Here is a 14,778-nt window from a genome sequence, read left to right as displayed (position 1 = left end):
CCTTTTTCATCTTATTCAATGAGACACAATCACAATCCTACCCACAATCTCAATCAGAACGAGACAATCACACCCACAGCCAGTTTGCTCTAGGGATTCCTTCATCCCTGACTCCCAGCTGGAATTACAGCCCGACTGCCATTCCCCCCCCCCCCAGTATTTATATGGGTTCTGAGGATGAGAAGTTTTTAAATCTGAGTTCACTGGCTTTTGCCAGAGGTACTCAGCATGACCTGTGTTCACTTCCATTCCTGGGGGCACCCCTACGTGCTCACGCCTATCAAAAGAAGTGATTCTCCCAAGATGGTGAGGGAGCTCTGTACTCCTTCTACCCTGCAGGCTGGGGACCCTGTGCCTCCGCCTAAGTGTGCTCCCTTGTATTTCACTGCCTGCTTGCCCCAATTCTGTTTGGTAGGCACAGCTCAGCTCCCTTCCCGAGGGAGAATGAGAGCTCTGAGTCTCTGGGAATGTCTGCCCTAGCTGAGGCGCACAGCTGGGCTAGGGACAGAGGACACAGAGGAAGTCAGTGCCCTAGGCGTGCTGTGCCTGCCTGGAAGCCTGCGCAACGCTGCTTTCTAACCTTTGTGTAGGACAAATTCTCCATCACTGGACCAGATGCTACTCAAATTCAAAGATCCACCTACCTCTGCCTCCTGAGTGCTGGGACCAAAGCATGTGCCACCTAGACCAGCCAGTTTCTGGCTTGTTTTAGAATTAGTGTCGGCTTTAGAAGGGATTTTCCCAACTGACCTTTTACCCAGAGTTTACAATATTTTCCTTCTTGTGAGAACTGAAAAAGCCAAGATGGAAGGGAAGGAAGATGTACGTGTTCTCCGAGAAAACGATCCCGATGGTTGTATTTGAGTTTTCTTCGAGAGGCGACTAGAGAAAAGGTCAGGTCTGTGTGTCTACAGTAGAGCCCTTGTCCAGTGTTGCAAGGCAGCAGGATTTGTCAGTGCCAAAAGAACAAACTCCAGCTCTACACATTCTGACTCATGGCCACAATCCCAGCAATTCAGAGGTTGAGGCCTGAGGATAATTAGTTGAAGGATAATGAGTTCAGACCTCACTAAGAGATGGGATGTCAGGTGGTGGAACCCACCTTTGATCCCAGGATTGGGGGACAGAGGCAAGTGTATCTCCAAATAATTTGGGGGCCAGCCTGCAGAACAAGTTCCAGAACTGCCAGGGCTACACAGAGAAACCCTGTCTCAAAAAGAGAAGCCAGGTGCTTGCTTCGGCAGCACATATACTAAAATTGGAACGATACAGAGAAGATTAGCATGGCCCCTGCACAAGGATGACATGCAAATTGGTGAAGCGGTCCATATTTAAAAGAGAGAGAGAGAGAGAGAGAGAGAGAGAGAGAGAGAGAGAAGCCAGGTACTCAGGAGGCAGAGGCAGGCGGGTCTCTGGGAAATAGGAGGCATGATAAAATACAAAAAGTGTATTAAAAAGCTACTATGATCAGAGGTTTAACTTCCAACCTTTCACTCTGTTTTCCATAGTGGAGTTTGGAAATATTGAAGCAATACACGCTCAAGACCTCAGCAATATGAAACTAAATGAAGCCGTGATAAAGCCATCCGGTCCCTCACCCATCAAAAGAAAGACACATTACGACCTGAGCCCTGAGACCCGAGAAATGGCAAGCAAGCTGCACTCCCTGAAAGACAGCCACATCTTCCAACAGTTCTGGAAGGAGACAGCGGAGTTGCTGAGTAAGGAGCGCAGAGAGTTCTTGCTCCCAGAGGCCCAGGAATACCTGTATAACCCTTGCTACAAGCAGTTTCACGCTCTGTACCAGAATCTCAAGTCAGGAGAGATCACCTTCGCTGAGGTTGATGCCATCTTCAGAGATTTTGTAGATAACTACGATGAACTGACCGAGGACCTTAAATCCCTGTGCACTGTGGACTCCCAGGCCCCAAAAGATTGGATCCCAGAGCGTGTTGGGCAGATCAAAGAATACCATACCCTGAACAAGGCTGTCAGCTCTGCCAAGGTCATCTTGCTGGTCCAGAGAGCTTTGGGCGTGACTGGTGACTTCAGTGTTCTGAACCCATTGTTAAATTTTGTAAGTTTGGCTCTCCTGAGAGTGATGGTGACCTAGATCTCCCTGAGGGATGGGGGAGGGGGGTTCTGGCTTGGGGGTGGGGTAGGGAGTGAGGTGGGGGAGGGGTGGGCCAGACTTCTGACTAGAGTCGGGTGGGGTGGGAGCGGGGGCATCTGGCTGGTGGGGGTTGGTGGTGTTGGAGCAGCAGGAGCAGCAGAGCCCTCCTCAGTGCTCAGCAGCGCAGAGGCTCTGCTCTGCCTGTGACGAGAGAAGGTGAAAGTCTGAGCTAGTAAGGGGCCTGCCAGGGGACCAGCAGTCCAGGAGGAGGAGATGTCCTTTTTAATTACTCCTTTCTCTCCTTTCCAAACGCTCCTATGTTCCTCTCCTTGCTTTTTCAAATCCATGGCCTCAAGCCCGTTGTTGTGGCGCAAGCCTGTAATCCCAGCACTCTGGAGTCAGAGGCAGGCAGATCTCTCTCTGTCAGTTCAAGGCCAGCCTAGTCTACAGAAAGAGTCCAGAACAGCCCAGGCTACATAGAGAAGCTACCCGCCCTCCCCCCAAAAAAACCCCACAACCACCACCACCAACAAAATAGTAAGAATGGATAAGATTATCAAAATCTTGGCCACTTTTGCCAAGGTCTTTAATAAAAGAATCTGACCACTGAGGTCACAAAACACAGAAGGATGGAAGGTTATGTATCATGGATGTAATTGCATCAGCTCTAGGCAGTAGCAGCAGCAGCAACAACACCATACCTGGCAGAGCTGAGGCAGGAAGTTTCTATTCTGAGGTACTATGTAGTCTGCCTGGCCTGACTGCTGCTTTGTAGACCAGGCTGGCCTTGAACTCACAGAGATCCACTTGCCTCTGCCTCCAAGTGTTGGGATATGGTATGTGTCACCATGGCTGCCTTTAGGCCTTACCCTTGACCAGTAAAATAGAAATATATAAGTATATATTAAATATAGAAATACATTAAATATATTAAATTAATAAATATAGAAATAGAGAGAGACCAGTAAAATTGAAATATATAGAGGGAGCCTTTTGGTGAGGATCAGATTTTAAAGGCTCCGGAAGCTTTGGTGTAGAGTGGGAGGTGTGGGGGGGGTGGGTGGGCAGGAACACGGGGCAGTGTTGATCTGGGAGGAGAAGGTCCTGTTTTCCTTGATGTAAAGTGTGCCAAGCTCCTGCTGTGGGTGGTAACTGTTCCTATCTGAACACCAGGCTTGGCTAACCAGGGCCAGCACAAGCTAAATTTCATCTTCCAGGCAAATTCCTCTGAGAACTTTCGTCATGAGAAACTGGTCCAGATGAGCCCAGAATTCATCCAGGCCAAGAAGCTGCTCCAAGACATCAATGAGCCTCGTGGCCGCTGCCTGGAGGAGCTTGCCCTGCAGACGGAGCTGGTGGCCTGGCTTCGGGAGGCCTTGGCAGGTATGGCCTGCCCTGGGGGTGTGCCTGGGTCCTGTACATGTGGTATTCAGGAGGGTCCCACCCTTTGAGAGCTGGGCAGAGGCCAGGAAAGTTGCTCCCTGCCTTCCTTGGGTAGAGGGGCAGTGTCTGTCTTGTTGACTGGGGTCGTATTTTACTCCCATGGTGTCTGTCAGTTTCCTTTGCGCCTGCTTGCTTTCTATAAAACCCAGCCTCCATTAGCCTTTTATTTTTATTTTGTATGTAACAGTGTTTTGTCTTCATGTCTGTATAAATCCCACATATGTGCCTGATCCCCTGGAACTGCCCTGTGGGTTGAAAGCTGCCCTGTGGGTGCTGAACCTGGGTCACCTCCAAGACCAACAAGTGCCCTGTGTAGCCCGGCTGTTCCAGATCTCACTCTGTAGACCATGCTGGCCTCTGCCTCCCGAGGGCTGAGACTAAAGGGAGGAGCCACCATCTGACATTTGCCTTTTTTTCAATTATTATTAAATCATTTTATTTTTCATTTTATGCGTATGGGTGTTTTTCCAGCATGTGTGTTTGTGTACCCTAACACGCATGGTACCCAGAAGGTGTCAGATCCTGTGCGGGGGGAGTTTTGGATGATTGTAAGCAGCCGTGTGGGTGCTGGGAATTGAACCTGGGTCCTCTGGAAGAGCAGCCAGTGCTCTTAGCTATCGAGGCATCTCTCCAGTCCTCCTCCCCATTTAACCTTTTCCTCCAGAACACAGGGCTGCTCTTGCCCACACAGGTGTTGTTTTACAACCCCATGAAGGTTGAGAGCTTGGCACTGTTTAGTTACGAAGATGAGGTGGGGAGGTGGGAAGGGAGGGGCGCTGCAGGGGTGGGAAGAGGGCAGTCAGCCACTGTCACACACCAGGACCTGTGAGTAGGAACTGCCTGCTGCCGCCAGGGGCTGCGCTGCTCCAGCTCACTGTGTTGCCTCCATCTGGGGCCTTTGGTTCCACAGTGATGCACGTCTGTTGAGTGGTCAGAAACCTGGGGAGAGTTAGCTCAGTTCATCATCAGTGTTTTTTTTTACCCACTGAGCCTCACTTAAGTGACATTGTGGAGATTCACAATGTAGCTTGTGCTCAGCACCCTGCTGTCTGAGAAAGGTTAGCTGCCAGTCAACAGACTTAGTGTATGTTCCACATCTGAGCAAAAGCAGGAAGCGGTCAGACCAGGTGTCCAGTGATAGCTTCCCTTAGGATTCCTGCCCGAAATTCACATGGTCGTGTAATGACCTCCCCTCTTCTCTCAAGACATCAACGAGCTCAAGGTGTTTGTGGACCTGGCCTCCATCTCTGCGGGGGAGAGCGACATTGATGTAGACCGGGTGGCCTGTTTCCATGACGCTGTGCAGGGCTATGCTCCGCTGCTGTACAAGCTGGACCCAGCCGCAGGGTTTCCGGACTTCATGGATCATGTGCAGGAACTCTGGAGGGCCCTGGACAATGACCCTCACCTGCCCAATAAGCTGGTAAGTGTACTCAGTGTCTGAGGCAGATTCAGTGCAATGGCTGACCGCTCGGTGACCTCCACAGGTTGTGGCAAGGCTGCCACAGATGGCAGTGACCCCTACGGGCTGGCAAGGCTGATACTGATGGAGCTGCTTCATGACAGATTCCACTGTGTATGGGAACATGTGCCCTGTCTTGAGTCAGGAGGGCATGTATACAAAGGGGCATGTTGTTCCCTGCGGCTGGAAGCAGGGGGAGAGTGAGAGGAAGAATCATGGTGAAGTCTTGCCTGGTTCTCTGAATGGTCACTTTCTTCTATTACTCTGACTGGCACTTGAAGAACAGCTGAGACTGACCTCTGGCCTTCATATGCATGTGCACAGACATGCGCCTGCACGTGGGTGTGACCAGAACGCACTGGTATGTGTACGCTCACATACATACACAACAGTTGTTCTGGGGGCTGAATTCGCTTCCCTAACTTTTCATTGAACTGACATCCTGCCCAGCGTCCTTGCATGGCCTCAGACTGAAGAAGTGGGATACATAGAGAGCTAAAAGCTCACATCCAAATGGCAGCCCATTATGCAAGCTTTCCTTACTCCTCTGGTCTTTCTCAGAAACCATAAATGGACTCAGGCTTAAGAATGGTTCAACCTCTGTTGCTTTGCAGAGAGCCCAGGTTTCGTGCCCAGCACCCACATGGTGGCTTACAACCTCCGTTTCCACGGTACCAGGCACACACATGGTACAAATACACGAGGCAACTACTCATGCATACAAAATAAAATTTTAAAAATGAAAGAAGTCAGGCGCACATCTTTAATCTCAGAACTCAGGTGCAGAGGCAGGAGGATCTCTTTGAAACCAGGTTGGCTCTAACTCACGGAGATGTGCCTGCCTCTGCCTCCCAAATGCTGGGATTAAAGGTGTACACCACGAAATCTTCAAAAACAAACAAATGGATAGCTTGGGGCTCTATAACGCTTCCTCTGTTTCTCGCCATGGTGTGTGGTGAGCTCTCAGTGGGTTATGGCTGTTCTCCACTCAGCTGTAAACAAGCCCAAGTGCCCCTACACCTCCCAACTATGGCTTTAGGACACAGTGGAAGCATGACTTACGGTACACTGAATGACAGAGCCCCAAGGAACAAGGCAGAGCAGGAGCTGGGGCAGCTGCACCCCAACAAGCGCATGGCCACTCACTCCAGCCTCTTCTGCTTCTGTCCCAACAGAAAGATTCTGCCAGGAATTTGCAGTGGCTGAAGACAGTGAAGGAAAGCCATGGGTCTGTGGAGCTCTCGTCTTTGTCTCTGGCCACAGCAATCAACAACAGCGGCATCTATGTTATTGAGGCGCCCAAAGATGGCCAGAAGGTGAGCCTCCTCGTGCAGTTCTTCAAGGCCCTGCTTCTTGCTGTGATGCCATGGGACTCTATGCCAGAAACTAACCTTCAAATGTACACTGCCTCCCAGGTTTCCCCAGACAACGTTCTCCGCCTCCTCCTCCCCGAGGACCACGGTGCCCAGGAGCAACTGCGCAGCTACTCCATGGAGGATCTGAAGGAGCTTTTAAACAAGCTGATGCTGATGTCTGGCAAGAAAGACCACAACAGCAATGCAGAAGTGGAGAAGTTCTCAGAGGTGAGCATTTGGGTTTGTGCCGCTGCCACAGGGGCACTCCGGCCTCTAGTTGGAAATGATCTGAGTTGGCTTTTGGTCACCAAACCACAACCCCAGAGAAGTATCTGAAGTGGGGCAGACCCTAGGAGGAGCAGGCCCGCCTCAGGAGGAATGGTCTCCAGCTGTGGAGAAGAGATAAGCGGCAGACAGGCTTAGAAACAATCACTTCAGTGTTTCTAGAATCTGGCAGACATGTGTTATGCTCCTGTTGTGGCCGGAGGAACTTGAGTTTGAGGCCAGCCTGGGAACATGAGACCCTGCTTTTACACACATGGGCCTTACATTGACATTCTTTGTCTTTCCCTGGACACGGTAGCATACACCTTTAGTCCTAGCACTCAGGAGGCAGAGACAGGGGGATCTCTGTTATGGAACATCAGTCTGGTTCCATAGTGAATTCCAGGAAAGCCAGAACTATATGATGGGACCCTGTCTCAGAAAATTAAATGAGAAAAAGAAAAAGCAAAGAAAGAAGGGATATGGAGCTCCTTGTTAAGCTGGTGGTGTCACTGCAGAAGGGAGTGAACTGTGTCTCAGTGAGCCAGTGACGACAGCTAAGGCTTTGGTGTTGTAAGCAGCAGGTGTGTGTAGGTCAGCAGGTCTTCCCTGCAGACCTATGTGTACCTTGGCCCCATGATTCCCTTTCCCCCAGGTCTTCAGCAACATGCAGCGGCTTGTACATGCCTTCATGAACCTGCACTGCGCGGGCAACATGCTGTTCAGGACGTGGGCTGCTCAGGTCTACTGCTGCCCCAGCGGGGGCATCGCCATGGACTTCGGCTTACAGATGCTGAGCCAGCTGACAGAGAGTGGCGACATTATCAAGCTCCTGGGAGCCCTCTGCAGGCAGATGGAGGACTTTCTAGACAACTGGAAAAGAGTAGTCACCCAGAAGAGATCAGAACACTTTTACCTCAACTTCTTCACTGCCGAGCAACTGGTCTACCTGAGCAGAGAGCTCAGGAAAGTCAATCCCAGTGACGCTGCTCTCATGATGCTGTCCTTTGTCAAAGGCAAATGCACTGTTGATGACCTCTTCCAAGCCAGGCGCTCCAGCGAAAGCAAGGCTCCCAGACACTGCCTGGGGAAGGTTGTGAAAGAGTTGACTCAGCGGCTCCTTTCTGAGTCCAGCCTAATGGGCAAGCTTCGGGTTATTATGGAGCATTCCTTAGTGTGCACGAGTGTCTTCCTGCCACACTGTCTGGACCTGGATACCCTGGGTAGATGCCTGGCTAAGCTGGCCACACTGGGTGGCTCTCCTGTGGAAAGGCCACTCCCCAGAGGCCTGCAGGTTGGCCAGCCTAACCTAGTGTTGTGTGGCCACTCTGAGGTGTTGCTGGCCGCATTGGCTATCTACATGCAGGCCCCCAGGCAGCCCCTGCCCACCTATGATGAGGTGTTGCTCTGTACCCCAGGGACCACAACTGAGGAGGTAGAGCTACTCCTCCGACGCTGCCTCACACCGGGCTCCCAGGGTCGCAAGGTCTACAGCTTGCTGTTTGCAGACCAGCTGAGCTATGAAGCGAGCTGCAAGGCAGAGGAGCTCTTCCATAGCCTGTGCACACAGTGCCACCGGGAAGACTACCAGCTGGTGATCATCTGCGACGCTGCCCGGGAGCACTGCTACCTCCCCTCCGCCTTCAGCCAGCACAAGGTCCCCCTTGTTCCCCAGGCCCTGCTGCCAGACATCCAAGCCTACCTGGAGAGCCATTATCAGGTCCCGCAGCAGATCCTGTCAGCAGCAAGTGTATTCAGAGACCGGATGTGTGTTGGGATCGTAACCTCTGAAAGACCTGGTGTTGGTAATGACAGGCCCCCTCTTCAGACACCTCTCAGTGACACTTCCTTCTTCATCAGGGGTGTGGCTCTTTCTTAGCTGTAAGCCAGTAACCTTCTGGGACTCTGTCCTTTCTTGCCTAGTTTGGAAACTGGACAATTCCTGAGAGTCCCATTCCCTTCCCACAGCAGATTTCCGCAGTTTATGTCCTCTGCATGCTGCTGGCCTCTTTTGTCAATGTTGTCTGTAGGTGAGAAGAAACCCTGGTCATCCTTTGGTTGCCATCTGTTTCCTTCCATTCCGCCCACTCTTCCCTGAACCATAGTCACTGTTCAGGCTGGTCCTGGAGACTTTTGCTTTTGCCGTCATTGATGCATCATCAGTATCCAGGAAAAGGCAAAGTTGCCCAGTGGGTGGTAGGCAGGGGCCCCAAAGAGTCAAAGGAAATGAAGCGAGTAAGCAGTGATGGTGCTTTGCATCTTGTTTGCATTATGTAATGGGTAACTTCTAAGACATCTCTGTATCTTCCCCTTGGTCTGTAGATTTGGGGTCTAATTCTTATATGTTCATTATAGGAAAGTCTCTCTACGTGAACACATTGCACAAAAATCTAAAAATGGAGCTAGATGATGAAAGGTTGCCTTTAAAAGTTATTCGGCTGACAGACCCTCACGTAGACGAGAGTCAGGTCCTGAGCTCGCTCCTGCCATTCTTGGATGAGAACTATCAGAGGGCACCTGTTATAGTCCACATTGATGTGAGCACCTCAGTAAGTATCTTAGTGGCAACACAAAAGACTTGGATGGAGCAAGACACAGTTATTCTAGCTTGACTGCCTCCTCTCCTCACAAGTATTACTGTCAAGGGACAAACAAGCCAGTCCTTAGGCTGAGAGCAATAGCTAACTATTAGTAATAGTTAGCTAATAGTCCTCCATTTTCACAAGCCTGTGTTTCCTTCCTTAGGTGCAGACTGGGATTCCCATCTTTCTTTTCAAACTGCTCATTCTGCAGTACCTAATGGATGTAAATGGGAAAATGTGGCTTCGGAACCCATGCCATCTATATGTTGTTGAAATCCTACAACAGCCAAAGAGGTCTTCCAAACTGGTGCCCATCAAGAAAAACAAAAAGGTTTGGTTGTGATAGAGCACTGCTTATCCTGTGCTTGTTTTGGTTTTGCCCACCTGATACAAGCGTGAGTTATCTGAGACAGGAATGCACAGCTGAGAAAATCCCTCCAGAAGGCTGCCTGTAGGAGAGTTTGTAGGACATTTTCGTGATTTTTGCTACAGCGGGGCCCAGCCCACAGAGTGAGCAGTGCCACTCGGCGCTTGTGGTTCGGGATGGTGTAAGACAGCAGGCTGAGCACCCCATGGCGTGCGAACCAGTAGGCAGTGTTCCTTGATGGCTTCTGCTTTAGTTCCTGCCTCCATCTTCCTGTCCTAATTTCATGCCCCAACTTTCCTCAGATGGAGTTTAAGTGAGAGTTTTAAGATGAAATAAACTCCTCCCTCTTCAGGTTGCTTTGGTTGTGGTGTTTTACCCTGCAGGACAGAACTTGGTACCAGGTTCGTGGGATACATTGCTGTGACAGACCTGGCCGCGGGGTACAGTGACATTTGAACCCTGAGACAGAGCCTGGCCTGTGACGTTTAGAGGATAAACGTTATCAGGGTTATTTGAGTGATGTTTTGAATTAAGAAGCTGTGGATTTGGTTAGCTGGGACTGAAGAATTGACTGCTTAGCAAGACCAGGGCCACTAACATGAAACCTTTGCTTTGCTTGGACAATTGGTGCTAGTCAGCTTGGTCTGTGCTAATTAAACCGTAGGGCTTGCTAGGGAAGCTTATTGACTGAGGCTGACCTCCTGAGGCTGACCTCCTGAGGCTCCATTCCCAACAACAGAAGGAGCCAACCCTGTTTTACAACTGGCCCTGAGGTGCACCCCCTTATCAAGAACAGACAGCTTATGGGGGCAGCTCAGGGGCACAACCACATTACTAAGTCCCTGTCCACAGTTCTGCCAGGCTGGCAATATGAGCCTGGGAAACAGCTATTCAAAAATCTGGTGCAAGAAATAATTCTGATAGTCTCTCCCTCTCTTCTGCTGGAGGGAGGCTCCTCTTGGAGTGCTAGCCAGAGGCATATCCACCCCTCTACGTGGTCCTTTTCCTGTATTAATGTCCAGTCATGCGGAGTGATTTCTTACTGAAAAGGCACATTGGTTTGATAAGCCAAGCATCAGAGAAGATGAGGTTCTCTTGGACCTGAGCATGTGAAAAAGTTTGGAGCTCATCCATGCACACAGGTGTGTGTGCACAGTAAGAAACAAGTCCAAGGTGAAGGACGTGTCTTCTAGTTCCGTGCTCTAAAGCCTCAGCAGGCAAAAATTGCCAGGCCATGGAGATAGGCTAAGTCCAGTGCAGAGGGCGTGGAAAGCTAAGACACAAAGGCAGTTCCGGGATAACCTCAGGGATAACTGTTTTGTGCATTTCTTTGCAGGATGCACGTGCACCCCTATTCAAGTTCCTTGATATCTTTCCCAAAGTCACCTGCCGTCCTCCCAAGGAAGTGATATACATGGAGCTGACTCCAGGGAGGAGCCACACCGAACCTGGAATGGACCCACTGGAGTTCCGCAGTGAAGCTTTCCAAAGACCGTACCAGTACTTAAAACGGTTCCATCAAAACCAGAACCTGGACACATTTCAGTATAAAGAAGGCTCCGTGGAAGGCTCTCCTGAGGAATGCCTGCAGCACCTCCTGATTCACTGCGGCCTGATAGACCCTTCCTGGTCAGAGCTTCGGAACTTTGCTTGTTTTCTGAACTGTCAGCTCAAGGACTGTGAAGCTTCTGTCTTTTGCAATTCAGATTTTACTGGAGACACACTCAGGGGCTTCAAGAACTTTGTGGTAACCTTCATGATCTTAATGGCAAGGGACTTTGCCACACCCACTCTTGACACTTCAGACCAAAGCCCTGGCAAGCACTTGCTTACCATGGATGGAGTTGCTGAAGAAGACCTTGCTCCCTTCTCTCTTCGAAAGAGGTGGGAGTCAGAGCCCCATCCATATGTTTTCTTCAATGGTGACCGCATGACCATGACATTCATAGGTTTCCACCTGCAGTCCAATAACAATGGCTATGTTGATGCCATCAATCCTGTGAATGGGCAGGTCATCAAAAAGGATGTCATGACGAATGAACTGTTTAATGGGCTGACACTCCAGAGAGTGCCCTTCAATGTCGACTTTGATAGCCTGCCCAGATACCAAAAGCTTGAGAGACTCTGCCTGGCCCTGGGGATTGAGTGGCCCAGTGACCCAGATGAAACGTATGAGCTTACAACGGACAATATGCTTAAGATACTGGCCATTGAAATGCGCTTCCGGTGTGGGATCCCGGTCATCGTCATGGGGGAGACGGGCTGCGGGAAAACTAGGCTCGTCAGATTTCTTAGTGACCTCCGGCGCGGGAGTGCTGAGGCAGAAACAATGAAGCTGGTGAAGGTCCACGGAGGGACGACTGCATCCATGATCTACTCCAAGGTCAAGGATGCTGAGAGAGCAGCCCTCTTCAATAAGGTCCAACACAACTTGGATACCATCTTGTTCTTTGATGAAGCCAACACAACAGAAGCGATAAGCTGTATCAAAGAGGTCTTGTGTGATGGAACAGTGGACGGTAAGCGGCTGCAGGAGGGCTCTGGCCTGCATATCATTGCTGCCTGCAACCCTTACCGGAAGCATTCCCAGGAGATGATCCTCCGCCTGGAGTCAGCAGGTTTGGGATACAGAGTGAGTGCAGAGGAGACTGCAGAGAGGCTGGGCTCCATCCCCCTGCGGCAGTTGGTGTACCGAGTGCATGCTCTGCCTCCAAGCCTCATCCCTCTGGTATGGGACTTCGGCCAGCTGAGGGACTCTGCGGAGAAGCTCTATGTCCTGCAGATCGTACAGAGACTGGTGGACTCCGTCGCAGTAAGCGAGCGGGATACCCATGTGATGGCAGAGGTGCTCTCCGCCTCTCAGAGGTTCATGCGGAACAGAGAGAATGAATGTGGTTTCGTCAGCCTCCGGGATGTAGAGCGCTGTGTGAAAGTCTTCAGGTGGTTCCACGACCACAGTGAGATGCTCTTAAAGAAGCTGGATGACTTTCTCCATGAATCCAGTGACAGCGAACATACTTTTGAGAGAGAGCCTGTTCTCTGGTCCCTGGTCATGGCCATTGGGGTCTGCTACCATGCCTCTTTAGAAGAGAAAGCACCCTACCGCACAGCCATTGCCAGGTGCTTTCCAAAACCATACAATGACGGCAAGGTCATTCTTGATGAGATCACTCATGCACAGGATCTTTTTTTGAGAGGGGCACCCCTAAGGATGAACATAGCCAGGAACTTGGCTTTGAAGGAGAATGTCTTCATGATGGTGATCTGCATTGAGCTTAAGATTCCCCTTTTCCTGGTGGGGAAGCCTGGCAGTTCCAAGTCCCTTGCCAAGATCATTGTGGCAGATGCCATGCAAGGGCAGGCTGCAGCCTCTGATCTCTTCCGCTGCCTGAAACAGGTCCACCTGGTATCATTCCAGTGCAGCCCCCATTCCACGCCCCAAGGCATCATTGGCACCTTCAAGCAGTGTGCCCGCTTCCAGCAGGGCAAGGACCTGCAGCAGTATGTCTCGGTGGTGGTGCTAGATGAGGTGGGGCTGGCCGAGGACTCACCCAGAATGCCCCTGAAGACTCTGCACCCCCTGCTGGAAGATGGCTGCATTGAAGATGATCCTGCCCCGTACAAAAAAGTTGGCTTTGTTGGCATTTCCAACTGGGCTCTAGATCCTGCCAAGATGAACCGAGGCATTTTTGTGTCCCGTGGTAGTCCCAATGAGAAAGAGCTCATAGAGAGCGCCGAGGGCATCTGCTCTTCAGACAGGCTGGTTCAGGATAGAATCCGAGGGTATTTTGCCCCCTTTGCCAAGGCCTATGAAACAGTGTGTCAGAGCCAGGACAAGGAGTTCTTTGGGCTTCGTGACTATTATAGCCTCATCAAGATGGTCTTTGCCAAAGCCAAAGCTTCTAAACAGGGTCTTTCCTCACAAGACATCGCTCAGGCTGTCCTTCGGAACTTCAGCGGTAAGGACAACATCCAGGCACTGGACATCTTCACGGCCAGTCTTCCCGAGGCCAGGCACAAGCGAGAAGTCAGCACTGTGAGCCTGATCCAGCAGAACCTCTACAGCGGGGGGCTGGACAGTGCCGAGTCCCGGTACTTGCTTGTGCTGACCAGGAACTACGTGGCGCTGCAGATCCTCCAGCAGACGATCTTTGAGGGTCAGCAGCCGGAGATCATTTTTGGCTCCAGCTTTCCCCAGGACCAGGAATACACTCAGATCTGCAGGAACATCAACCGGGTGAAGATCTGCATGGAGACAGGGAAGATGGTGGTGCTGCTGAACCTGCAGAATCTGTATGAGAGCCTGTACGATGCTCTCAACCAGTACTACGTCTACCTTGGGGGCCAGAAGTACGTGGACCTCGGCCTGGGCACCCACCGAGTCAAGTGCCGCGTCCACGCCGACTTCCGCCTCATCGTGGTCGAGGAGAAGGACGTGGTGTACCAGCAGTTCCCCGTGCCCCTCATCAACCGGCTGGAGAAGCACCACTTGGACATGCACACCATCCTGCAAGGGTGGCAGAAGACCATTGTGCATGAGCTGCAGGAGTGGGCATGCGCGTTTGCAGACGTGAAAGCAGACCAGCTCACGACCAGACACAGCAAGTACAGCCCTGCGGACGTCTTCGTCGGCTACCACGATGATGCATGCGCCTCTGTGGTGCTGCAGGCTGTGGAGCGACACAGCTGCAAAACTCTGAGCGATGAGCTCTACCGGACAGTGTCTGAAGAGGCCAAGATCATCCTGCTGGATTGTGCGACCCCAGACGCCGTGGTGCGCCTGAGTGGCTCCTCTCTGGGCTCGTTCACTGCGAAGCAGCTGGCACAGGAGTATTACTGCAGGCAGCAGCACAACTCCTTTGTAGACTTCCTCCAGGCCCACCTGTGCACGGCACACCTGGGATGCCGGGCTGTCTTCACTGAGGTGCGAGCCTTCCCTCACCCCCTGCCTAGGCTCAGGAACTCAAGCTGCATTTAAGCCAGCATGCAGGGATGACTTAGGTCAGCGCTGTGCCGAGCCTGGGCTCCTCGTGTTCTGAGCTCGGGGGTATGTTCAGTGCCCCCAGGTCTGCACAGTTCTCCCCTTTAGTCAGTGCGTGTGAAGCTTAGAACGGCAGTGTTCAAGCAGACAGTGTCAGGGACGCTGGAAGCCTGTACATGAGGTGGGGCGGAGAGGAGGACAGATGTGACTC

General features: G+C 51.5%; 1 protein-coding gene and 1 non-coding gene across 5 annotated transcripts in view; both read left to right on the top strand.

Moving 5' to 3' along the window:
- Positions 1-14,778, top strand: part of Rnf213 (ring finger protein 213) — an 86,614-nt gene that overhangs the window by 33,802 nt on the left and 38,034 nt on the right. For all 4 annotated transcript variants that reach the window (XR_009592683.1, XM_060386279.1, XM_021639392.2 and 1 more), the window contains 9 exons: positions 1,509-2,077; positions 3,331-3,496; positions 4,762-4,979; positions 6,194-6,334; positions 6,434-6,601; positions 7,293-8,442; positions 8,993-9,186; positions 9,383-9,550; positions 10,923-14,510. Coding sequence is in view for 3 of the 4 variants with exons in the window: in XM_060386279.1 (XP_060242262.1) it covers positions 1,509-2,077; positions 3,331-3,496; positions 4,762-4,979; positions 6,194-6,334; positions 6,434-6,601; positions 7,293-8,442; positions 8,993-9,186; positions 9,383-9,550; positions 10,923-14,510 (6,362 nt within the window). In the remaining variant the exon portion in view is untranslated. The remainder of the gene's footprint in view (positions 1-1,508; positions 2,078-3,330; positions 3,497-4,761; positions 4,980-6,193; positions 6,335-6,433; positions 6,602-7,292; positions 8,443-8,992; positions 9,187-9,382; positions 9,551-10,922; positions 14,511-14,778) is intronic.
- On the top strand, positions 1,229-1,335 carry LOC132655471 (U6 spliceosomal RNA). The gene has a single exon (XR_009593279.1). It is a non-coding gene; the product is annotated as a U6 spliceosomal RNA (small nuclear RNA).

Source organism: Meriones unguiculatus, chromosome 7 (genome assembly GCF_030254825.1).
Source record: "Meriones unguiculatus strain TT.TT164.6M chromosome 7, Bangor_MerUng_6.1, whole genome shotgun sequence".
Classification (NCBI taxonomy): Eukaryota; Metazoa; Chordata; class Mammalia; order Rodentia; family Muridae; genus Meriones; species Meriones unguiculatus.
Note: the sequence above shows the minus strand (reverse complement) of the source record. Positions and strands in the feature narration are given on the sequence as shown.